We start from the raw sequence: 25267 nt of genomic DNA, 5'->3' as shown, positions 1-25267 counted from the left end.
ACGCTTAATCCACTGAGCCCCCCCCCAGGTACCCCCACCCCCAGTGCTGTTTTTCACAGAGCTCCCGCAGCCACAGACTAAATATTCCTAATTTTCCTTGTGGTACACAGAACCTTTCATTTCGGTTAGAGGTTCAAGGCTAAATCAAGGATGTTAGAGTTATTATTACTGTTTTTATATACCTTGTGTTGAAGGAAAGAAAGGATTTTGGCTGTTTGAAAAATGAGAAATCTAACGTACATGATTTGCCTGGATGACACAGTTATTATAAGTGTCAAAGTCAAATTTCAGCTTTTTCTCTACCATGCTATGCCGCTATTAGCAAATTATAGTGATAGTAACTGCCATTTTCCAAGTACCTGTTCTGTTCAAAACATTTTATAAACATTATCTCACTGCAGTCTCACCTTCAGAGGTAAGGGCGTATGTATCCCCATTGCAGGAAACAGAGAAAATAAAATAATTTGCCTACAGAGAGTATAACAGAGCCAGAATTCAAACTGTTATGTCTGATTCCAGAAGCTTTACTTAAAGCGATTTAACCACCAGAGCAGTCTTAATGGCACATTTATAGGATAATCCCTGGAGCTAACTGTTGAGAACTGAACTTGAATCCTCCCCTTGGCCCATTCTCCCATCTTCCCCATCTCAGGTGGTGGTACCTCCATCTGGTCCCCAGCCAGGCCCCTGGGCCAGGCTTTCATTTTCCCTCCCCCTGTTCACACCCAGCCCATGCTTCTCCTGCAGTTTCCCAGCTCAGTCCACTTTGGCTCTCGACGCACTTGTCCTTGCCTCTCACTCACAGATGCAGTGGGTCCTCTGCGCCTTATCCTTTCTCTCCCAGTCACCTCCTGGCTGGCCTGTCTCCTCTTCACCAGCTCCCACTCCCGGGCAAATCTGTGCTCCTGCAGAAGCCACAGCCACCTTTCCATGCACGCACCACACCAGGCCCTCCTTAACCCAGTGTGGCCCCACTGCACTTCCAATAAATGTAGACTCTGGCTTATGAATCCCTGCATGTTCGGACCCAGAGCTGTCCCCACCTCTACCCTCCATGGTTTCCCAGAAGCTCTCTTCTCCTGGAGTCCCAGGGCTCCTTTTTCTTAAAGTCCCTCCCCCATCACAGGCTCCCATCCTCAGGGACTTTGCCAGTTCTGTTCCCCCTGCCTCAGCCGTAATTCTCCAGCCCTTGCACATGAACACACTCTTCATGCAGCTATTTTGAACATGATTTTTAATGTCTCAGCTTCCCTGTCCTACTTCCTCTGAGAAAACTTCCCCTGCACCTTCCCTGTTTCAGTTAGGCCTCCCTATTTTACTTGCCCCAGGGAAACCTTACTTTTCCTTCACAGTAATTATCACCATTATAATACTAATTTGTTGGTGAGCTCATCCAGGTCTCCTCCACCACTCTCTAGGCACCAAAAGGGCGGGGACAGGGACACCATATATTTTTCACCACTGTATGCACAGTATCTGTGTGATAAATGAATGAAATACAAACAGCTGAAGGACGGTGCATCTACTTTACTTCACTAAATTGGGAATAAATATTTAATCATCTTGGAAAAACTCCAAAGGTAATATAGTAAAAGGTGCAAAAAAAAAAAGTGCAATAAAGTCTTAAGTAACCACCTCATGTTCCTATTCTGATATCCTTACTCATTCTTCTCTTCCTTTCCCTCGCCTCCCCTTTCCCTTACCTCTTTCTTTTTCTCCTCCCCCCTCCTCTCTACTCTCCCCTTCCCTGGCCACCACCCTCCCTCTCCTTCCTTTCCCTTCCCTTCCAGAAGCATTTCCTCCAGGTAATAGACAAAAGCATCAGGGTGCCTGAATCCCAGAGAGCTCCTTAGAAGGGTTTCTGGTGACTCCCTGGCCCCTGCCTGCAGTGGATATCCTGCCCAAATTTTCATTAGCTATTTTCAGTGATTCTGGAACACCACAACTCTAGAGTCAAACAGTAAACAGTAGTCTGCAGATAGAGACTTTTAGGGAATGTATCCGCCTCCCCCCTAATTAGGTGCACTAGGGTACAAGCAACACATGATTTCTCTACAGTTCTTCGAAGATTGGGAAGTGCTGGGATTAGAGTACAAAGTGGCCTGTATCACCCTGTGTCCAGCCCTCCTCTTCTAGAAGACCCTTGTTTTAACAAAGTAGCAAATGTGAGTCTTTATGATTAAAGTTCCTAAATCCATAGCTTCTGCAAGTTGACCTGCTATGGAGTCTTGGCTGATTGAAAGCTCAGTCTGCAGTTGAGGTCATTTGAAGATCCTATTGTTATTAATTGGGAATGTAAATCTGTTGTGCTCCCCGTCCAACCTCTGTCATATTCCATACCTTTCACAGAGACCTGAGCCTTGCAGACACTGGTAAGAGGAAGATTCTCTTATACACTCCTAGATGTGATTCCAGATAAGCATCACATATTTGAACAAACAAGTTCTTGAGACCTGACATGTTGGGCTCATTGGAGACTTTGTTCCTGGCATTATGTTTAAGTTTGTGGCTTTCAAGAGGCTTTAAAAATAAATACTATTAAGCTACATACATTCTCTCTCTCAGAGAGGAGGGAGGGATGGTTCTCATTAATTCACAAGAACAAGGTCGGGTACTTCAGCAATATTTCAGCAGCACACATGGAAAATCTCACCGGCCTTCTTGCCTTATGCACTTGAGTTCCTGGCTGTTGGTTGCCTGCTTCTTAAGACCTCTTTGCGATTTTGCCTCATACTCCATCTGAGATGTCTCACACTGTGGAGACATGCTTTGGGATGCTCTAGGACCTCTTACTTCTCAAGAGATGAATGATTTCCTTACTTGAATGCGTCTGGTTGAGTCCCTTAAAGGATAGGTTTGTGCCAAGTGGGACATTTACCTTGCAGACTCTGCCTCATTTGAGCCCTCCTATCCAAACAGAATAGTAGTAGAATTTGGCAGTCTTACCCTCAGAATTCTCATATTCAGGAGGGCATATTGGGACCCAGAGGTAGGTTTTAGTGTGGTCATTCCAGCTGAAGATCTCATTTGGCAGATATACTAAATATCCCATCTGTGAAAAAAATGAAAATTAATTTAATTTTCAAAACCGTACAGTTCAGAGGTTCCCATGTAGGTGTTTCTTGAGTATCTTGTCTGAGATATGGACTCATTAGTTATAGATTATAAAACCAAATCCATAGCAGTGTAATCTGAAATTGCAGAGAGAGGAATACTGAAATAACTTACAGTATTTAAAGCTAAGTAAGTGGAAAGACACATGGAAATCGAACTGATGATATACTAGAATACTGTCCAGCTCTGTCATCCTGCTTCTCCTTTCTCTTCTGTTAGAATTTTCTCTTAATGACAACATCACTGCATCATACATTCGAAAAACACTTAAACACTTCTTTAAACTCACTTGAAAAATAAACATATAAGTAATAAATTAATTCACTGTTATAAGAATTTTTTATCTTTCTGTAGCTAAGTAAAAAAAGTAATTCTTCACATTAGTTAGGAAGTTAATTAAGCAGCATAGGTGACATCGGCATATCCTAGGTTTATCCCAGGAAGTAGCAAAGAAGGAGAGAACTAATGATTTGTGTAGGGTTCATTTCTGCCAAGCACTGTGCAAAGTACTTTACCTATTTTATCAATTCTAATTGTCATAGCAGTCTTGTGACATACGAATCATTATCCTTATTTTTAATAAATGAAGTAATTGTCTTGAAGAGGTTACACTGACTGCCCAAATTCACACAGATAATATTGTGTTAAACCTAGGATTCAGATTGACCTCACAAATCTGATCATGTGCCCACAGAAGACTGACAGTCATTACAACCAATGTATGAAACAGTAAATATTTTAAGTGTGGACGAAAGCTTTGAAAGCAGCAGAAAAAGTAATGAAATACAACTTTATATATTCTAAACCAAAAATCTTGAAATTGAAATGTAAGACTCAGTTAACATTCTTTCAAAAATAAAAGACCTCCAGGGAATATTTAAAAATAAAAATGAAATCTGATTATTTAAAATATAATCATTTGAGGGGCACCTGAGTGGCTCCATCGGTTAAGCCTGTGACTCTTGGTTTTGGTTCAGGTCATGATCACAGGGTCCTGAAATCGAGCTCCACGTCAGGCTGTGTATTCAGCATGGAGTCTGCTTGTGATTCTCTGCCTCACCCTCAGCTCCTCTTCATGCTCATGCATACACACTCTCTCTCTTTCTAAAAGAAATAAATAAAATCCCTCAAAAAAATAGTAAAATGTAATCATTTTAGGCTTAGGTGCATTATTGAGCAAGAAAAAAAAATCCCAGAACATCAAATATTTAATATTAAGCACCTAACAGTTCTGAGTAAGAGGAAGAAAGTAGACAGTGAATTAATTATCTACTACTGTTTAATCACTCAAGCATTTTTATTGATACAAATTATTGTAAAGCTACTCAGACTAAGAGAGTGAGGCCTAGGAATCCAGAAATCCTTTCACCTAATTGTCTTTGGCCTCTTAAAATCTCGTGCCTACCCAGAAACATCTTCACAGATTCCCCAGCACTGCATCTACAGCCCGAATCTCCATAGCCAACCAGAGGTGTTAGGTTCTAGCTATCTCCAAAGACAGAAGAATAGATAGTTCAGGAAAAGGAAGACAAGTATACTCGCAAGGTAGGGTCTCGGCTCACTTCATAACATAATAAAGACATCATGAGTGATATCATGGCACCATCATCTGAGTCAGGGTTCCACAATGAAGGACTTCGAATCGAACAGTTTGTTAGCTCTTGACCTTTCGCAAAGGCTCTTGCCTCCTTAATTCGACAGTCATGCACAAAATGTGCTTGGACTCCACAGATTCTCAAGTTCACCACAGAACTTCTTGGCTCTTCTTTCTGCTGTGTGCACTGGTTTAGAGAAGTTCTCTACTTTCATCTTTTGAAATATTTCAGGAGTCGTTCCAGTTTCTCTTATGGTAGCATAAAAGGCCATTTGTCACCTTCAAACACCCTCTCTGGCCAAGAAACAGATGCCTATAGAAGACCTATCTAACTGTATAAGTGAAAAGAGGAGGTTCAAAACATGCTTCTGAAGACATAGAAGGCTCCCAGGACATGGTATTCTCTAAAGTTAACACACCACAATGAATCTCAGCATCATCTGCTTGGACCACTATCCAACGCTGGAATCCCTTCAGGACCTTCCTTACCAAGCTCTATTTGAACACTTCTAATAGCAGACTGCTTCCTGCCAACCAAGCCCTCAGCCTCAAGTAGGAGTCCTCCACCCTTAATGCACAATAGAATTACCTGGAGAGCATTTAAAATGACCATCCCATCCCAGAGGGTTGTTGTGACAAAGAGAACATGATGATATATATGAAAGCACTTTGTAAACTATAGCTCACAGTGAAGATGGAAGGCATATCATCACTTAGGCTAGTAAATAATTTCTAAGTATTTACCCATCATTATAACCTGTCTAAACTTTTTTTAGATCTGACATCCAAATTATTTTCTATCTTTTCCAGCTATGTCAAACTTTTCTAATTAGAAATTTTACTTATTTATGATTAAGAAGTCAGTATTTATCGAGGACCCACCAGATTCAAAACACTAGACTCTGTGCTTATTATTCCTATTCAGTGGTCACCATTGTCCCAAGCTGAAGGGGGCAGGGGGTGCTTTTAGCGCCTCTGCACTGTTGATATCCTGGTGAGACTTCCTTTGCTTCTTCATTGGCAAGGCATTATGCTTTCTTCTTTTTTTAAGTTTTTATTTATTTATTCATGAGAGACAAAAAGAGATAGAGAAGCAGAGACACAAGCAGAGGGGGAAGCAGGCTCCACACAGGGAGCCTGAGGCTGGACTCCATCCCGGGACCCCAGGATCACGCCTTGGGCTGAAGTCAGATGCTCAACTGCTGAGCCACCCAGGTGCCCCCCGCATTATGGTTTTAATACATGATGGTCACTTTATTTTTCCTTGTGTTTTATCTAGCCATGTCTTTGGGTCTATACATTTGCCCAGTGTTGCTTTCTTTAAGTGCTGTCTTTACCTCCTATAAACACTCAAGGTGAGTCAAATACATAGATGCTTTAAATTTTTCTAAGCACATTTTGACAACGTACAAGTAAATCGGCTTTTAGGATGTTTGTGTGGTTGGTATTCATTTGTCTTATTTCAGATCTGGTTCCTAGGGAACTAGGATCCCTTTTCTTAACTGTATACATAAGGCCAAATCTAGCACAGGAGGCCAGAGAGAATCCGTATCTTGCTATTGAGCCCTTTCCTCTTACTGACCGACTCTAATTCTTAGTCTTAGGAGGTTAAGAATCCTGAGTAGTAGGAATTCTTTTTCAGGCTGGCAGACACTTATTCCTACTTAGTAGTTTCTCTGCCTCAGCAGAATCTGATGGAGATTCATCCCATTTTTTGTGTGGATCACTTATACAGCTCAGAAAACCTGACACTGACTATTTTTAGACTGAGGAGGAATCAGACTTTTGGAGAGTGATGATAAGGAATATGATGATTACACCGTAGCCCTGTGTAAATGCCAAATCTTTTTAACATTCAGGGCAAAGAATTTTTCACTTTGTGGCAAATATTTCTACTTTCCTTTTGGCGCTGGTCACTTAAATGCCAGGTTCATTTGACTGTGTACGTTTTTTAAAGCAAATAGGACACAAATTTTGTGAGTTTCCCAAAAGCTTGCTCCTGGTAGATAGAATTATGCTCATTTTTAAAAAGTCATCACATTAGTACTGACAGTGGAAATGGAAGCTTCTGGAGCTTATGCAGTAAGAGACATGGCATTGTCTACAAAGTGTGCCCTGACTCACTATGCCTGAGCTCATAAATTTCTTTTTTTTTTAAGACTTTATTTATTCATGAGAGACCCAGAGAGAGGCAGAGACACAGGCAGAGGGAGAAGCAGGTTCCCTGCGGGGAGCCCAATGGGACACTTGATCCCAGGACCCCGGGGTCACCACATGAGCTGAAGGCAGACGCTCAACCACTGAGCCACCCAGGCGTCCCTGAGCTCATAAATTTCTTTAAGAAATCTTGTGATCTTATTTTACTTGTCCTCTGTTTTAAAAGTTTAAAAACTATTATCTATATAAATAGGATAAGATTAGAGCTTGAGATTGAAGTTGGAAGACTCTTGTTAGTATCCTATAAAACAAGTTTAAATATCTGTACCATGTCAGTCTATAAAATTTAATACTGAAACCTCCATGTAAATCCTAACATGATTATTTCAATTATTATTATTCCATCAGCCGGGGGCCTAAATGCCTCCATTTATTTAGTTACTGGGTTCTAGTTTCCCCTGAACTAAATCCATGGTGAAACATCACTCTACAAAGGGCCAAGAAAAGCCAGGGCTATCTAGAAGAAGAAAAACAAAATCAGAATACTTACACTACTGTATTTCAAGATCTATTAAAAAGCTAGAGTAGGGGCGCCTGGGGGTGACTCAGACTGTTAAGCGTCTGTCTTCGGCTGAGATCGTGATCGCAGAGTCCTGGGGTCGAGCCCCACATGGGGCGCCTTGCTCAACAGGAAGCCTGCTTCTCCCTCTCCCTCTGCCCCTCCCCTTCCATGCTCTCTCTTGCTCTCCCTCAAATAAATAAATACAATCTTTTTTTAAAAAGCGCTAAATGATTAAGACAATGTGGTACTGGCATAAGAAGGACAAATTGACCCATGTGACAGAAGAGTCAGAGCTATACATCTAGCTAGTTTTTGACATCTAGTTTTTGACACAGGTGACATTGCAGTGCAGTGAGGAAAGAAAGGGTTTTTGTTTTGTTTTGTTTTGTTTTTTCAAATAATGACGATGGGGCAGATATATCCAAGTGCAAAAAACTATATCATGGCCCTGCCCCAGGCCATATATAGAAATCAGTTCAGATGGCTTACTTATCTAAATGTGAAAATTAAAGCCCGAAGAAAAAGTATGGGATAACATCATCACAACTTGATAGTAAGCAGAGGTTTCCTATAGAAAGCACAGACAGTACCATAAAAGAAAAAAAAAAAAGAACAATTAAGAACATCTCTTCATTAAAAGACACCATTAAAAGTCTAAAATGGTAAGCCATAGAGGGGAAAAATATATTTGCAGACTATGTATTCAATAAAGGATTCATATCAGAAGGTGTTATTTTTGAATTCCCACAAGTCAATAAGCCAGAGAGCTTAATGGAAAGTTGGGAGGAAAGACTTGAGCAGACACTTTATATAAAAAAAAAAAAAGTTCTCCAAGTGACCAGTAAGCCAGGAAAGATTGCTTAACAAATGCAAATGGAAATCACACTCCCATACCACTCCCATACCTACCTAATGGCTACAGCGGCAAAGACTGACCAGGGCAAGAGGTGACAAGCATGGGAAACAACTGGAACTTTCATTCCCTGCTGGTTAGAAGATAAACTACTACAATGCTCTGGAAAGCTCTGACAGTGTCTGCTTGAGTTGACGTATTCCTACCCTACAGCCCAGCAATTCACTCCTAGTTACGACTCCCACAGAACCCATTCCTGTGTTCACCAAGAGACATAGGATGTTCATGGCAGCAATATTTGTAACAGCCCCGAACTGGAAAATACCTAAATGGTAGAATGGATTAAACTATGGCATATCCACCTAATGGAATATTATTTGGCAATGACCATGAATGGCCTGAAATTACTCCCAACAATAAGTATGAATCTCGCTAACCTAACATTGAGCAGAAAAAGCCAGAATCAGAAGAGTAAAAACTGAGTCTGTTTTTAAAAAGTACAAAAATAAGCAATACCAACCTGTGCTGACGGGATCGAGGTAGTGGTTACCTGTGGGACAAGGGAGTGATTTAAAGGAATGTATACCGGGTGGATTCTTTGATGCTGGTACTGTTCTATTTCTGGATCTGGGTATAGGTACACAGATATGTTCTGTGTATGAAAATTTATCAAGCAGCTAATTAATGATTTATGGATTTTTCTGGATGTTTGTTATACCTCAATGAATAGTTTTAAAAACACTAGAAGCCAATAAGCAGGGTACAAAAAAATGTCAGTCATGTAAAATGCAGGGAGGGAGGCCAAGATATCCTTTTTTTTTTTTTTTTCAGGGCAAAAATCTTGGCTTTAGGCCAAGATATTCTGAAGGTAATACAATTACCAGGGCGAGCTGCTGCAGAGAACAGAAGTCAGTCATCAACCATGCTTGAGCCAAACTCAAGTTAGCATGGGACATATTATTGAGTTTCACTTACTTTGGACTCTTCTTACAATAGAGTTAACTATGCAAATTGTCTCCTTTAACTCCCTAGGAAAAACTTAGGATTTAAGATAAAGCTCATTTGAACATGAAAGGTACGCCCTGTTGTATTGGGACTATTTCCCAAGCAGTGTATTTCAATAAAGCAAAAATAAATTGGCAGTATTTTTGAAAGCGAAAAAAAAATTTTTTATACGAGTTTAGCTCATCTGAAAGAGATTGAAATTATTCGTAGCATTATTGGAATAGGCTATCACTAATAAAAATACTTTTAACTAATGGGTAAATTGAAAAGCACCCCAAAGGTACTTTTTATCAGAATGAATGTAAGGCAGGCAAAGCTAATAATACCACGCAGTCTTTCTGCCACCCCGGGAGGTTCTAATCAAGCCTTGTGCTCTGATTGAAATGCAGGGCTCAGAGTGGGAAAACTGATTAACAAAATAAAAAATCCAGAGTGTTTCCCATGCAAACAGTCATCAGCGTATCTTATGTAATTATGCAGCCCATAAATCAACACAGCGTGCAAGGGCTTCAGCCTTAGTGTAAATATCTTAATGACTGAGCTGTCTTTAACCATGAATAATTTATATCTGCGTGATCCCTTTTTCTCAACCATGCTTTACTTAGGCAGGACAAACTAATCTTCTGTCAGGGGATGGGCTCTTGATTATTTCTTCCTGCTTTTTCTTCTGTTTATTTTTCTCATTTTGACACACTCCATTTTTCCCCCTTGCACTTTCTTAAATAAGGGTGCCTCATCCATCCAGCCTGTCTGCTTGCTTTTACTTTTGCTATGCATCTTATTAGACATCTTGGAATAAAGCCAGGGCTTTTGGACTCCCACTTTTCATAGGGCCTCCTGTAAATGGAATTAGGTGGCGACTAGGGAAATAGGCTTAATACCACGAGGCAGTATTCGCTCCTTGATGTTGTTGTGGGGAAACATTTATTACGGAAAGCAATTGCCAGAAAAGGCTAACGATCAATTAAGCGTTAGCATTTGTAGATCCCCTCCTGTGATGCAGAAAGTAACTGCCACATGGGTAATGCTAGAAAGCTTACTTGCTAAAATAGTTTTGTTGTTTTCTTAGAGCCCATTAAAATAAAGGCAGCTGAGAAACATTCAGATCAAATTCTATGTTGTCTATTTTTTTTAAGATTTTTATTTATTTCTTTCAGAGAGAAAGAGCATGAGTGGGGAGACAGGCAGAGGGAGAAGCAGACTCCCCACTGATCAGGGAGCCCGATGTGGGGCTTGATCCCAGGACCTCAGGATCATGACATGAGCCAAAGGCAGATGCTTAACTGACTGAGCCACCCAGGTGCCCCTCTCTGTCATCTAAAAAGCTTATCTCTGGGTTGCCTCCTTCCTGTGCTTCTAGCAGGGAGCTCTAATAGATATTTCTCCCATGGGATTTTACATACATGGTGCTAACTGGTATAATGGGGACTATCCTCAACATATTTTAATGATAGGACACAGAGGTTTGATCGAGGAACAGCCATTGGAAACCTCCCCCTTTGCAATGGTGATAATTGCATAATTGACCCGGTTTCCTTTATTATCCCAGTTTCCAGAAAGCTCAGTCATATATTTTTTACTAAAGCAAAATTCACAAAATATATAATTAACCACTTTAATGTGTAGAATTTAATAGTAGCGTTTAGCACATGCACAACATTGTGCAGTCATCAGCTCTGTCTAGATGCAAAACTGAAGCCGTCATCCCTTATTCCCCTCTGCCCCCAAGACCTGGCAACTACCAATCTACTTTCTGTCCCCTTCAATTTACCTGTAGTTCTGAGTCATTTTTGCAGTTCAGAGCATCTCTATTAACCCTTGTGGGCAAGGCATTTGCAGGCTCCTAGTTTTCTTGCTGATTATTTCTTTATGTTATAGATTTAGTTTAAAGCAAGCAGCCTCCAGAGTTTGTGAAATGAAATTGAGTGGAAATATATGCAAACTAGGATAGCATCCTTTTTACCTCTAGAGCCACTCGCCACTCTTCTCCATGCTACCGTGTGCCCTGACCTTCATGGCCTGCATAATGGGCTCTCATGTCCTCAGCTCCAGTTGGGCTGAGCTAGTAGGGATCATGGCAGGAGATGAGAGGGAGAGAGGACAGTGATGGAGAGTGTTATTTCCTGGTTTCCTTGCTATGGGTTCACTGAGGCTGGCTACATCCTTTGACTTCAGGTGCCAGCTCCATCAGGTAGCCCGTTCCACATAGTCCTTTCTCACTAACAGCTCTATCCTTTGCTTCTTCAGGACAGTGTAGTAAGGTGCTTTTTGCTTCTGGCCTCAGAGCATATTGCATTATCCCTGTGGTTCCCTTCTAACCTTCTCACATCTTTCCAAATAGTTTTTTATTAAACTCTCATCAAAGTATCTTAATTTGAGTGTATCATCTGTTTCTTGTGAGGATCCTGATTCAAATAAGCATATTCTCCTCTGTGGTTCTTTTTAGCCGTAAGTCAACATGATTTGCTTAGGGACCTCTGCAGATAAGCTGGTCTGACAGATTCTTCTGGAACCAGACAATGTCCTCCCCAGATACCCAGAGCATTCACGTCTCTTCATGGTTTTAAGGCACAGGACCTTTGTGTCAATCCTTAAAAGACAGCAGTCTTTTTAAGAGCTTATAATCCTGGAGATGGCTTTTTTAAAAAAGATTTTATTTATTTATTCATGAGAGACACAGAGAGAGGCAGAGACACAGGCAGAGGGAGAAGCAGGCTCCATGCAGGGAGCCTGATGTGGGACTCGATCCAGGACCCCAGAATCATATCCTGAGCCGAAGGCAGGCACTCACCCACTGAACCACCAAGGCATCCCTTGAGGTGGCTTATTTACTTGACCATTTTCAGCTACCATAATACCCACTTTAGAGGTGGAATGACCAGTGAGCTCAAGTTCCATTTGGAAGAAGGTGGGTTACCTTTCTGCCACTGGATTGTTCCCTAATTCTTTCACTGCTAGATAAAGTCACATACTTCTCAGTCTGATACTGTGAGGCATTTAATGGAATTCATTTTGCAGTCTTAGAATTTAGACACAAGAAGAACACTCTTCATCATCAACATTATCTATATATGTATACACAGCCGGTGACAAGAATAGCCATTGAAAGGATTTAAGCATAGAGTTAATGTGATCCCAAATACACTTGGAACTACTTCAAGCAAGAGAATATGAATTAACTTTCTGCATCATCAGTATATTTAGCATAGCACCTTAAATAAAATAATAGGTGTTCATGCTTCCGCTTGTTTCATCAACAAATATCACTGATCACCTACTATGTACATAGATATCATAGACTGTGGAGAACCATGGTCATGAGGAGGACATACACAATCCCTGCTGCATGGAGCTGACATTTTTATCAAAGAACAATTAACTAAATAGCCAATTAGACAACTGATTGTTGAATTGCATTTATTAGAAGTGCTGTGAAGGAAAAGCACAGGATTCTATTAATGCATTTCTCAGGAAGGTAGACATGGTTTGCAGGTCAAGTCAGAAATCCCTGAGGAAGTGACATTTGAGCAAAGAAGTAGTGAAGGGATCCCTGGGTGGCGCAGCGGTTTGGCGCCTGCCTTTGGCCCAGGGCGCGATCCTGGAGACCCGGGATCGAATCCCACATCGGGCTCCCGGTGCATGGAGCCTGCTTCTCCCTCTGCCTGTGTCTCTGCCTCTCTCTCTCTGTGACTATCATAAATAAATAAAAATTAAAAAAAAAAAAGAAGTAGTGAAGAAGTGGGTGAAGGAGAAATGAGAGTTGGAGCATTCCAGGTAGACAGAAGGGACCAGAGACAAGAAGGCACGTGGCATTTTTAAAGAAATGAAAGAAAAGTAGGGGGCTGGAGCAGAGAGAACAAGAGCAGAATGGTGGGAAATAGACCTGGTGAGGTAAGCAGGCCAGATGTAGGTCCTTGTAGATGGTGTTGAAATGCTCTACCTCATAGGAACAGCCACTGAAAGGATTTAAGCATGGTGTTAACACGATGTGAGGCGCACTTTTAAAATGATCACTGGTTTGGGAAGGTGGAGGCCATGAGAGGATAAGGGGGTACCAGATGATGGTAACTTGGGCTGAAAGAGTGATTGTGGAGACAGAAAGAAAGGATGAAGTTGAGAGCTGTTAGGAATTAGAGTGAAAGAGAAATTTGTGACGATGAGGGAGAGGATGGACTTGAGATGACTCCTAGGTTTCTGGTTTGCACGGTGGAGTGTAATGGCAGTCATTCACTGGGAGAAGAGCCAGCGGAGTGTGGTGGGCTCACTACCAGTTCTGCACATGCTGTCTTTGTTGTGTTCATGAAACACCCAAGAATTGTTTAAGGTGGCAGTGGTAGCAGTGGGAGCTCAGGGGAACGGTATGTACTAGATGCATAAATCTAAGAGTGATCATGGGTAAGTGAAACTAGGCTACTAAGGAGAAAGAATAGAAAGCTAAGCTCATATTCAGTAAACTGTTATCAACAATCCCCACACATCCTTGTGTGCGCACACACACACACACATACACACACACACAATGGGATATTACTCAACCATCAAAAGAATGAAATCTTGCCATTTGCGATGACAGGAATGGAACTAGAGGGTACTATGCTAAGTGAAATAGTCAGAGGAAGGCAAATACTGTATGATTTCACTCCTATGTGGAATATAAGAAACAGAACAGATGAACATAGGGGAATAGAAGGAAAAATAAAAATATAAAAACAGAGAAACAAATTCTGAGAGACTCTTAACTATAGGAAACAAACTGAGGGTTGGTGGGCGGGGAGATGGGGAAATTGGGTGTCAGGCATTAAGGAAGGCACTTCACGTAATGAGCACTGGCTATTATATGCAACTGATGAATCACTAAATTCTACCCCTGAAACTAATAATACAATACATGTTTGCTAAATTGAATTTAAATTAAAAGTAAATTTTAAATCCCTGGTCATCTTAACATAAGATCCTTGACATCTTTATTTTTTCTCTGCGTAAGTTAGGACTTCACTGTGACACAGTCTTGTTAGAAAGTTAACGTTGTAAAAAAAAAAAAAGAAAGTTAACGTTGTGCCCTAGAAATTTCTTAATGTGAAATCTTTATATTACATAATGGATATGTAAAGATGGGAGACCATCCCTTAACTCACTCTTTAAAGGATGTTATTGTTGTTATCAAAATACTTAAAAGTGTGAGGTCTTACAACCCATCTCCGTAAACATGGGTTGTCTAGAATCATTTTTATATCTAGCAGTTCACCTCTTCTACTCACTAGTAGGGTATTGGAATTTAAATTGAGCTACTGCATACTTTTATAAGGTTTATTAACCTTCTCGAATTTTCTGATTCCCTAGGCTTTTCCTTACCTGGCATTGCTATTTCTCTGTAGAGTCGTAGATAATCAGGGCTGGAGAGCTTTTATGGAAGTCCAGTTATTTTACAAATGCAGGAAATGAGGTCTAAAGGAAATGATGGCTTGAGCCACATGGTAAGTTGGTGGCATAGCGAGGCATCTCCCTCCAGCTTCCAGCCCCGGGCCCAGCTTAGAAGCACACCGCTTCTTCCCTTATCCATGACTTTAAATTTCTCTTCTCAGAGTTCTGAAGCATTCCATTTTAGTTTTAAAGAAACTCATTCATTGCCCATCTGGCTCCCCCAAATGGAAATATTGCACTTGTTGATCCTCTGAAGCCTTATGGGGGAAAGTACTACTTAAAGAGAAACTTACTCTGGAGGTGAAGCAGAGCAGCTGGGGGTATGAGCTCTCTTCTCTTCTAAATTAATGGTGGCAGAAGAAGACCCGGTACATTTTTTTTCATGCTTCTTCCCCACCCCACCCCCCATAAGCCACTTTAACTGTGTATGCACATCCTTCACTTTAAGAAAAGCTGACGCTTGTTCTAGACTCAGCCCATTCTCCTCAGTCTAACCCCAAAACCCTCCTCCAAATGGGAGGATCCATAATTCAGTGATAGTTGGACACTAACAGGCACGCGAAGCTGAAGGAATGAGGGGAGCAAAGGTCTCCCACGACCTCCTTAAACCATTTTTGTTAGCTACTCATGCGCGTTTAATATGTAGCACGTCCTTTGTGACCTTCTGTCTGCCTCCAATTTCTCCAGATTGTTCCATTCTTCTAGAACACTACAGCCTGATAAATGAGCTTTGCCTTCATCTCAAAAGCGTTCTTAACAACTAATTAGATCCTTAAAGAACAGAAAGTAAAAAGCTTCTTGCGAGTAATCAATTCCCTGCAGGTTTGCTCATATTTTTCTATGTTTCTTGAAACATAGAAACATAGTCGGGAGAGGCTTCATTTCTTTCCACGGGAAAAAGTTTAATGTTCATTCTTTGCCATAACTGGAACATTAGAACCATGCAAGAATATAACTTTTAGGACCTTAACAAATATAGGCCAGGAGAAAAAAAGCAATGTAAGAGTTTATATTTCAACAATATCCATATATGCTGATAGCCTCTTTAAAAGCTCTGATCTTTAATCATGATGCAATGCTTTTAAGAAAAATGAATACGTCGTGTGTACTAAGTAATGGTTGATTGTGGTTTTATAAAAAAAACTTACATCTGCAAATACCGAGTTATAAATACCTGCCTCTTAAAATAACAATTCAAGAAAGATACATTGGAGGGGTAGACTCAAGCGAAAAGGCCTACCAGGATATAGATTTAGTTTTTAACAAAGACCCAAACTTAAAATACTAGCTTAAATATGATAGAAGTTTATTTGTTGGAAGAGCTCCAATCTCCAGGAAGAGAGGGTTTCAGCAACCTAAGCTTCTCTACGTGGCTCCCTGCTTTTGTCTACATGGCTGAAGATGGGTCACCAATTAAGAGCCTGCACTGCAACAGCAACAAGGAAGAAATGAGATCGAGGAGAGCACATCCATCACTTTTTTTTAAAGATTTTATTTATTCATTCATGAGAGACACAGGGAGAGAGAGAGAGAAAGGCAGAGACACAGGCAGAGGGAGAAGCAGGCTCCATGCAGGGAGCCCAACGTGGGACTCCATCCTGGGACTCCAGGATCACGCCCTGGGCTGAAGGCAGGGGCCAAACCGCTGAGCCACCCAGGGATTCCCCACACATCCATCATTTTTAAGAGCACATCCAGAACAGCTCACTCCCCACTGGCTGGAACTTGGTCACATAGATACACCTCACTGCAAATGTCCTTAGCTGGGCCACTTATTCCTGAAGAAAGAAGGGAAGATGGGATACCAAGGAACAACTACCAATTTCTGCCATTAAGTAAGAGATTAAGTTATAAGTAGCAGAAAAACTTTATTACTTCCATCTGTTAAGCCAAAGAAGTTTATCTTTCTTTCCACATGAGAAAACCAAGTGGAAGATTATATGTGATTATCACCTTGCAGAGCTATCTGTTGAGATCCAGCCAGTCTTGGGAAGTGATTTTGGATATTAGTCCTTCTAAAATTATTCCTTCTATTATTGTGGTGATCGTTTCACAGTGTGTGTGACTATCAGAGCATCACATTACCTGAAACCACGGTAATGTGTCCATTATATCTTGAATCATTAAGTTCTAAAGTTCTATAAAGATAATATGAGAAAAGGCCCTCCTGGGCCAGAGCTGACATGAGGGTCAGCCTAAGCAAGAAGGGATCTTGCCAGGTTGCATGCTCATGTAGGGGAGGACAACAGACTTCACCGGGGGGGAAGCTCAAGGCACCAGATTTTGTGCGCTTGGCTTAGTCACAGAACTTGGGCTGTGAGAGTTGAGAGGTCTGCAGAATCAACTACCCTAGTGAAGAAAGGACCACTAAAACAGAGGTTACAAGGACTGGCCAGTGAGCCCCAACTGAGGCAGGTGCAAACCACTGTCGCACATAGCCAAGGGGCCCACTCACAATAGATCACCAGGTGGAAGTAAAGCAGGACCCAGGGCAGCACCATGACCAAGCAAGGCACTGGAGAGAAACAGCAGGTAGTGAGGGAGAAGGAAGAGAAGCCACATGTTGTCAGTGGACCTAGGTCAGGTGCTAACACAGCAAGGTGAGAAAGACCAGAGAGAGCCACAGCTGCAAGAGTTAGGTTCACGGGAAAATTATAGTCCTAACACCCCAGAATCAAAAAGCCCTGTTAGTAGACTCAGAGTGTTGGGTCCTCCCAGCTATTCTTACTGAGCTTCTGCCCTGGAATTGACAGGAAGGGATACCGGTTCTAATGGTCACTTAACTTTTTTTTTTTTTTTGGACTAAATTACTGCGATATCACCAATCATTTGAGAAACGTAGTGCATACAAGAATCTTTAGCACCAGAATACGAATGTCATTGGCATGAACGTTCTCATCTTTACCTTATTTAAGAAATACCTTGTTTCATAACAAGCTAAAAATGGCTCTTTCCTATAGAATGTCCAGCGTCATGAGTCAGTCCATACAGCGACAGGAATACTGATGTCCTAGCTCACCGCATCCGAGTGTCACCTCCGTGATAAAGATGGACTTGCAGAAAGACAAAGTCATACTAATGAAGAGCAGTCGAAAATAAAAAAAAACTAAAAAAAAAAAAAATCCAAAAAACTATTACAGAGTTTTGTAATATGTGTCTTATAAAATGTTTGAGGTCATAATTTAGCAATAATAATAATAGTCTTTATGTATAGCACTTTGTGAAGTACAGAATGCTCTAACAAAACATTGATTTCATCAAAATAAACTCTGAGAGAAAGATACCATTTTGTAGGCAAGCAAGCTGACTTGGAAAGTTTTGGCAACTGTCCATGATCAAAATATTGTGGGAAAAGAAAAAGAATGAAATGTGGGTGTTTTAATTCCATGTCCAAGGCTCTCACCTGCCTCTTCGGAACTTTAAGCAACTTCATGAGTTTTCTCGTTTATTTGTGCATTCACTCAACAACTGTTCATTGCTCACGTCCTGTGTGCCGATCATTATGCCAGGCACTGAGGATGTCATGATCAACTAGGCGTCATCTCTGCCTTCGCAGCCAGCTTGCAGTCTGGCAAGGGACAGAAGCCTGTGATGTACACTGGCCACAGGGAAGCAGTGAGCTGTGCACCACAACAGAGGGAGAACAGCAGGTTGTAGGAGCACATGAGACAGGGATCTCACCAAATCATGAGTCGGGAGAGGCTTCTCAGAGGGAATTGATGTTTACGCTGAGTCCCCCAGGGTAAGTGGGAGTTGAAGGGATACGGAGTGTTCCAAGCCACAAATAAAGCATGTGTGGTGTGAAGTCATTCCTGAGGGTGAAGTGACCCAGATCAGGTCCAGAATAGGGAAAGACCCAAAGGATTTACAAATTCAACTTACTGTATGCATTCCTCATGTTTAGCTAATGAGAGATTTCCTCTCTTCATCCATCCACCCACCCATCCACCCATCCACCCATCCATCCACCCATCCACCCATCCATCCACCCATCCACCCACCCACCTATCCATCCACCCACCCACCTATCCATCCATCCACCCATCCACCCATCCATCCATCCATCCATCCACCCATCCACCCATCCATCCACCCATCCACCCATCCATCTACCCATCCACCCATCCATTCATCCACCCACCCACCTATCCATCCATCCACCCACCCACCCATCCATCCATCCACCCGCCCATCCACCCACCCACCCATCCATCCACCCACCCATCCATCCATCCATTCATCCATCTATTCACCCACAGCAGGTGCTAAATGTTTGAAAAACTTTTATTGAGAAACCCAGTATTTCTAGGGACTGTGCCAAGTGATAAAGAGGGCATAAGGATACACAAAACATGATCCCAACTAATGTGAAGCTTACATTTTAATTGAAGAGATAAACCTGTGCACATATTACTGAATATGCAAGCTGGATACAGCAGGGGTCCTAAGAGGTGCCCTAGGGAGTTATCACTGGCTTGGGGGGATGTTACCTGGAGGGAAATGTACATTTTGATGAAAACAGTAACAGACCAACATCAGATTGAACATTCTCCACATTTTTTCATGTGTCTCTTTGCTTATTGGGTTTATTTTGTTTTGTTTTCTGAAATGTGTTCTTCCGTAGATTCTGTGGCAACAGCGTCCGGGCCACTGCTAGTTGAAGTTGCCAAAACTCCTGGTGCCAGCCTTGGGGTTGCCCTAACTACCTCGATGTGCTGTAACAAACAGGTCATTGTCATAGACAAAATCAAATCTGCAAGTATTGCAGACAGGTGGGTGTTGTAGAAAGTGCCTACTTTTCAAAACTGCATGAGTGTTAAAATATATATATATGTATAAATGTATTTCTATATGTATATACACACAGATATGTAATATTACACAGGTACACATGCATTCACACACCTACATATATGATTCTAAAACAGCTCTCCTGCCCGTTTATACAGGTTTCATCAAGAAAACAAGTTATGGTTCTAGGGCTTAAAAATTCACCCACCTTATCAGCCACCCCGTAACATAATGTTGCCTCATCCAGATGTTTGGTGTGGTCTTTAGAGATAGGAAAAAATGAAAGTCAAGCAACTGAACGAGTTTTCCTAGAGTGTTCTGGGGTGATAAATTGTTTTTGGCTTAGGGTGGCCAAGCATACCTTCAGTATGCTCCTTTTAGGTTTTCCCGAACTGTTAACAGGTGAAGTCTTGCCACCGTGAAAAATCTGATTCCTCTTTTCTTAAATAAGTAAAACAATATTTTTGAAATAATACAGTCTTTAAAGAAAGGTCTTACACTGTCATAGAATGTTAATCTTAGGCTTTCACCATCTTCAAGGGCCCCCGCAAACATCATTCATTCCTATGACACCATAAACACAAAAGTCCTTTTTCCTGAATTCTTTTTCCTAATGAATAGTTTAGACTTACAAGGTAAGAAAGGCGGCAGGGAGGAGAAGACTACCCCGCCACCTAATAAATTATTTCACAGCTCCTGGTCAGAAAACCCCCATTTCCAAAGCTGAAGCTCTCCAAGAGCATCCACACGGAACTTTCTTTTTGGATGGAAGGGATGACTTGAAATGTTTTTTGTCTTGTAAAGGAGGGGCAAATTGAACTCCAATAAAAAAAAAATTTTTTTTAAAGAGAAGGAGGCTACTCTCCCTGTGGAAGGTGCTCAATAAACTCCAAGAGGCCCAGCCTCCCCTGCATGTCCACGAGGCCTCTTTCCCATACACCCTCACCCTAACTTGGTAAACCTCGCACTCTGATGCAGGAGAACCTGCAGCAACCCCTGTAGTGGTCAGTCTACAGCTGTGCTCTTACCCTCTGTTCAGTCCTTGACCAGTGATGGCCATTAATCCAGAGGTGTTCTTCAGCTCAATGGTGCAGGATGCTTTAATTTTCTCCCTCTGTTTTTTTTTTCCCCCCATTCCGCAGGGGGTAACCAGTTAAGGAGCTGTCCACTTGACTGGTACGTCGGGATGCTGACTGCCGTGTTTGCTTTTCTCAACTCATCCAGTAGCCAGTCTCTTGAGTTCAGCAAGACATATCAGCTAGCCCCTCTCTCCCCGCAGCCTTCCCCTTCACTCACCAACCGAAGGCCTCCTTTTTGACTCTTCTGACTCCTGCATAATTGCCATCGCCATCGCCATCGAGAGCTTTTGTACTAATCGACACTTAACCCCACAATAACAAAATAAAATAAAATCTAGTCATAGAGAACTGGTGATTCGGCAGCTCACTTGAGAGCTCCTGAACAAGCCATTAGCTGAGTCTCCCCCAGCCTTTCCCATTCACACATGAGATAGTTGGAAGTGCTCCCACTCCAATTATGTGAGTCACATCTTGACGTGCTGAGTATTTACCAGCTCACGTTTCATGGAAAAACCAACAAGGAAAAACAAACAAACAAACAAAAAAAAACACAGAAATTAAAAAAAAAAGCCAAAGGGAAAAATTTTCCCATATAAAAACCAACAAGGAAACACACACACACACACACACACACACACACACACACACAGAAATTTAAAAAAAAAAAGCCAAGGGGAAAAATTTTCCTGTTCTTCTCTTCCCTCCCATTCACTTCCCTTCAACTTTTGGCACCACAACCCTGAAATAATATCTATCTATATATTTATTTAAAGAAGCACAAGAAAAAGCATTTCCTTCAGGTTTTCTGTTATTTTCTACATTCCCATGCAGACGCAAGGGACTTAGCATTTGACAGATGGGGTTTCCTATAACACTCCAACTTTTCCTTTTTTTAAAAAAAAAATTTTTTTAAAGATTTATTTATTTATGATAGACATAGAGAGAGAGAGGCAGAGGGAGGGAGAAGCAGGCTCCATGCAGGGAGTCCGACGTGGGACTTGATCCCGGGGCTCCAGGATCACGCCCTGGGCCAAAGGCAGGTGCCAAACCACTGAGCCACCCAGGGATCCCCCCAACTTTTCCTTTTTTAAGTAAATTGAAACCATGTGAACTGTTAACTTGGAAGGCCATGAAAGTCCCATACCAAAGAGCAAGGCACTCATCCCACTGGTGTTTCTCCTTTCCCTCGCCGTAGATGCGGTGCCCTGCACGTGGGGGATCATATCCTGTCCATCGACGGAACCAGCATGGAGTACTGTACGCTGGCCGAGGCCACCCAGTTCCTGGCCAACACCACCGACCAGGTCAAGCTTGAGATCCTTCCCCATCATCAGACCCGCCTGGCCCTGAAGGGACCTGACCATGGTGAGAGGATCCATCTAGATAAATCTCTTTATCTTCCCCTTGCAGTTACTGCTTCTCCAGCCGAGGCAGACAGGCACAGCATCTACTTCTGGCTTTATCATTTCTTTCAAAGCAGCAGGTTATCTTTGTTTGCTTTTCTTCATCTTCCAGATCCTTCCTCCCCCATCCCCGAGCCAAACGTAATTTATTTGAAACCTCAAAATTGAGGGAAGAAACGTTGTTTGAAAGAGAATTTTCAGGCTTATACTATGGGATATTAAAAAAAAAAAAAAGGACTGTTGAGGACTGTTGCCAATTGAGTGTGGAGAGAAGGGAGATAATGTGACTTCCTGTTATGCATATTGAATTTCCACTCTACCTGAAGGACAGTGAAGGCAACTGGTAAAACTCTCGCTTTTTAAAAATCATTATGAGGTAGGTATTGATGGCAGGCCCTTCAAATATTGGGAGAGGGATAAAACAGTTGCACGAAAGGTGGATTCGCTCTATATTTTGTGTATTTGCCAGAGTAGCTTTGTCCTCAGGGTGGAGAACAACCCCGATGGACCAGACTGTTTGACTGCATTTATTCAGTAACAGCGGCCAGCTGAGGGAACCCACATTTTCACAATCTTGAAGCTCACAGATATGTCTGCTTAAGTGCTTATATACCCTCTACTTAAGCCTCTTTAAACAGAACCTGATACAAGATAAAGGACTTGTCCCCAAACCCCATGAAGAAAGACTCTCTCTAGAGGAGTCTTTGTTCCAACTCTTCTCTCCTTTCCTTTGAGCCAAGTGCCTTCCTTTTTTAATCCTTGAAATGGATTCCTTGAAGCTCTCCTAGTGCTGTCAGGAGACCTGAGGGAAGAGGAACACTTTTGGTATTTTTAGAGAATGAGAACAATTTTCTCTGAAATCGAAATCTGGCTTGTGTGGAGCTCGCTTGTATTAGGTGTCTCCCACCTTCTGAAACACACTGCACTTTTTTCCACAGTTTGGGGGGAAAAAGAGAGAGAGAGAGGGACCAGATAATTTTCATACTGAATGAGTCAGCTGGATGCAACCTTTTTTAATTAAATGGAGCTTAGACAGTCCTGGAGCTAATGAAAATCTCTAGGACAGCATTACCTTTATCAGATTTTAATTTGACACAATGGAGCAGAGATGTGATGCAGTATAGGCAGGTTAGGGAAAGAAACTCTGCCTCCTTTCACTAGAAACAGTAAAGGGCTCCAGAAGGCACATTTCATGGAAATGTGCCCTGTTCCAGTCAGGAGACCCCATGGAGCACAGAGGCAGAGGGGAGAGATTTCCAAAACTAAGTTTCTTCTAAATTAACCTGAAGTCATCGCTGGATCTGGAGTGCAGTAGGTCTAAGAATGCACACTGCGTAGTGCTTTCTCAGCGTGAGATTCAGCTTGGAAAATTCTGCTATTGGTGAGTCGGAAATACGGAGCGGACCCTTGCAAAATGGCATTATCTTTAGCAGCCCCACATTCCTCTTTTCATTGGCCCTGTGTACAAATCATAAGTAGTCCAAATAGTTCCCAACTCATGAAATATTAAATAGTTTTATCTGTCAAGACAATTTGAGAAGGCGAATTTATACACTAAAATGCATGCAGACCAAGAACAATTTTTTTTTTTTCCACTGTGGAAAACCTGATGCCATTGTGATTTTTCACAATGAAGAATGGGGGTGGAAGATGGGGGCTGGTTATTTAAGTAATTCTAGTTTCCACTTCCCACCCTTTCATCTGCTTTGGGTGAAAGTTGCTCACCATCTTCATTATCTCTCTACATTTTACATTAAAGTCAGACTTGCATTTCCAAGAGGACAAAAGTATGGGCTCAGAGACATAATTAAATCACAGTTAAGAAGGGGAAAAAAATACCAAAAAAATTTTATGGTGGTTTATAATTCTCAAACTTCTGGGTTTCCTTTTTTTTTTTTTATGTGGTAGCGTTGTTTTACATAGTTCTACTCTTTTTCCACAAGAAAGCTCGGGTTATTTTTTTTTTCAGGAATTCTGGGGCCTGAACAGTATGTCTCTCATCCCAAGGTGGATGGAGATATATTTCCCAAATTTTGCTTCACAACAAAACATTTCACCACAGTGTTTTCAGAGAAATAGGGAAATGAGCCCATCAACTAGGAATGAGATTTACTGTGCCTTTTGTTGATAAATGGCATTAAAAATATCAACAAGAATGAGTTTCCAATAAGCTTAGAAATTGTTCCCACTCAGGGTGTTTGGGAGACATAATCATGACTGAAGTTCATGAGGCTTTGGAAGAGAACATGGGAGCGAGTCACAAGGTTCAGTATGTTTGGTGCCTGGAGGGCCTTCCATTTTTGAGCTCTAGGAGCAACCACAAAGGCAGCTGTTGCCTGTGCCCTTAGTCATCCTGGACAGGGCAAGAAGGTACAGTTAGAGAGGATAGCAAACAAAACTACCCTCCGTGTCAGATACATCTTAAGACTCCGGGCAGTGACGTCATTCATGGAAGATGTAAGAAGCATTCTATTTTAACTTGGTATTTATGAATCTCTATCAAATCCAGGAGCACCTGCAGGAAGAGGCAATGTGTGGTGGCTGAAGGCAGGGACTCTTGAATCAGACTTCCAGACTTAATTCTGGCTCCACCACTTGGGACCTTAAGCAAGCTACCCAACTTTTCTATTCCTCAGATTCTTCATCTGTAAGATGGGTGTAGTAACAACAGCAATACCTGCCTCATAAGTATATTGAGAGAATTATCTAAGATAATCCACGAAAAAGCACCTAGCACAGTACCTGATATATACCAAGTGCTCGGTAGAAGTTGGCTCTTATTAGTGGACCATTAAATGGGAGAATGTATAGAAATGTGTTTTGCAAAATGTAACATCTTATTTTTAAACTCGTGAAGTACTTGCCTAACAAGCATGTGAGTATCAAGTACATCACCGTAAAATGGAACTGATTTGGAGTGTACGTTCAAAGTAGGCAGGAGCTGTGCTCCTGGGCCTACAGTATTTGTTGAACACCTTTTGCATTCATTATGCGTGGCCTACAATTCCATGCATTATTTTGTGTCATTTTTGTCCTTTATTATCTCATATGTATGAAGATTTAGCCCTTACCAGCAGCTCAAAGTCAAGGTAAAAGTTGTGACCTACACTTAATTGGCACAGCACACAATGGTGGTCAAGAATATCTTTCTTATTGATTTGTTCATTGGGTGCTACAGTCATTTAAAAAAAAATGCCCAATAATTTTCAAAGTCCTCCTTAAAGAACTGGGTCAAAAAGTGAGTGTAGAATTCTCAAGTCCACTCACTGTGCTCTGGCTTCATTTGAA

General features: G+C 41.6%; 1 protein-coding gene across 35 annotated transcripts in view; it reads left to right on the top strand.

Moving 5' to 3' along the window:
* Nucleotides 1-25267, top strand: part of GRIP1 (glutamate receptor interacting protein 1) — a 656016-nt gene that overhangs the window by 541505 nt on the left and 89244 nt on the right. For all 35 annotated transcript variants that reach the window (XM_072741936.1, XM_072741912.1, XM_072741924.1 and 32 more), the window contains 2 exons: nt 19331-19478; nt 21772-21941. In XM_072741936.1, coding sequence (XP_072598037.1) covers nt 19331-19478; nt 21772-21941 — 318 coding nt within the window. The remainder of the gene's footprint in view (nt 1-19330; nt 19479-21771; nt 21942-25267) is intronic.

Source organism: Vulpes vulpes, chromosome 16 (assembly GCF_048418805.1).
Source record: "Vulpes vulpes isolate BD-2025 chromosome 16, VulVul3, whole genome shotgun sequence".
NCBI classification, from domain to species: Eukaryota; Metazoa; Chordata; class Mammalia; order Carnivora; family Canidae; genus Vulpes; species Vulpes vulpes.
This window is presented reverse-complemented; position numbering and strand designations above follow the sequence as displayed.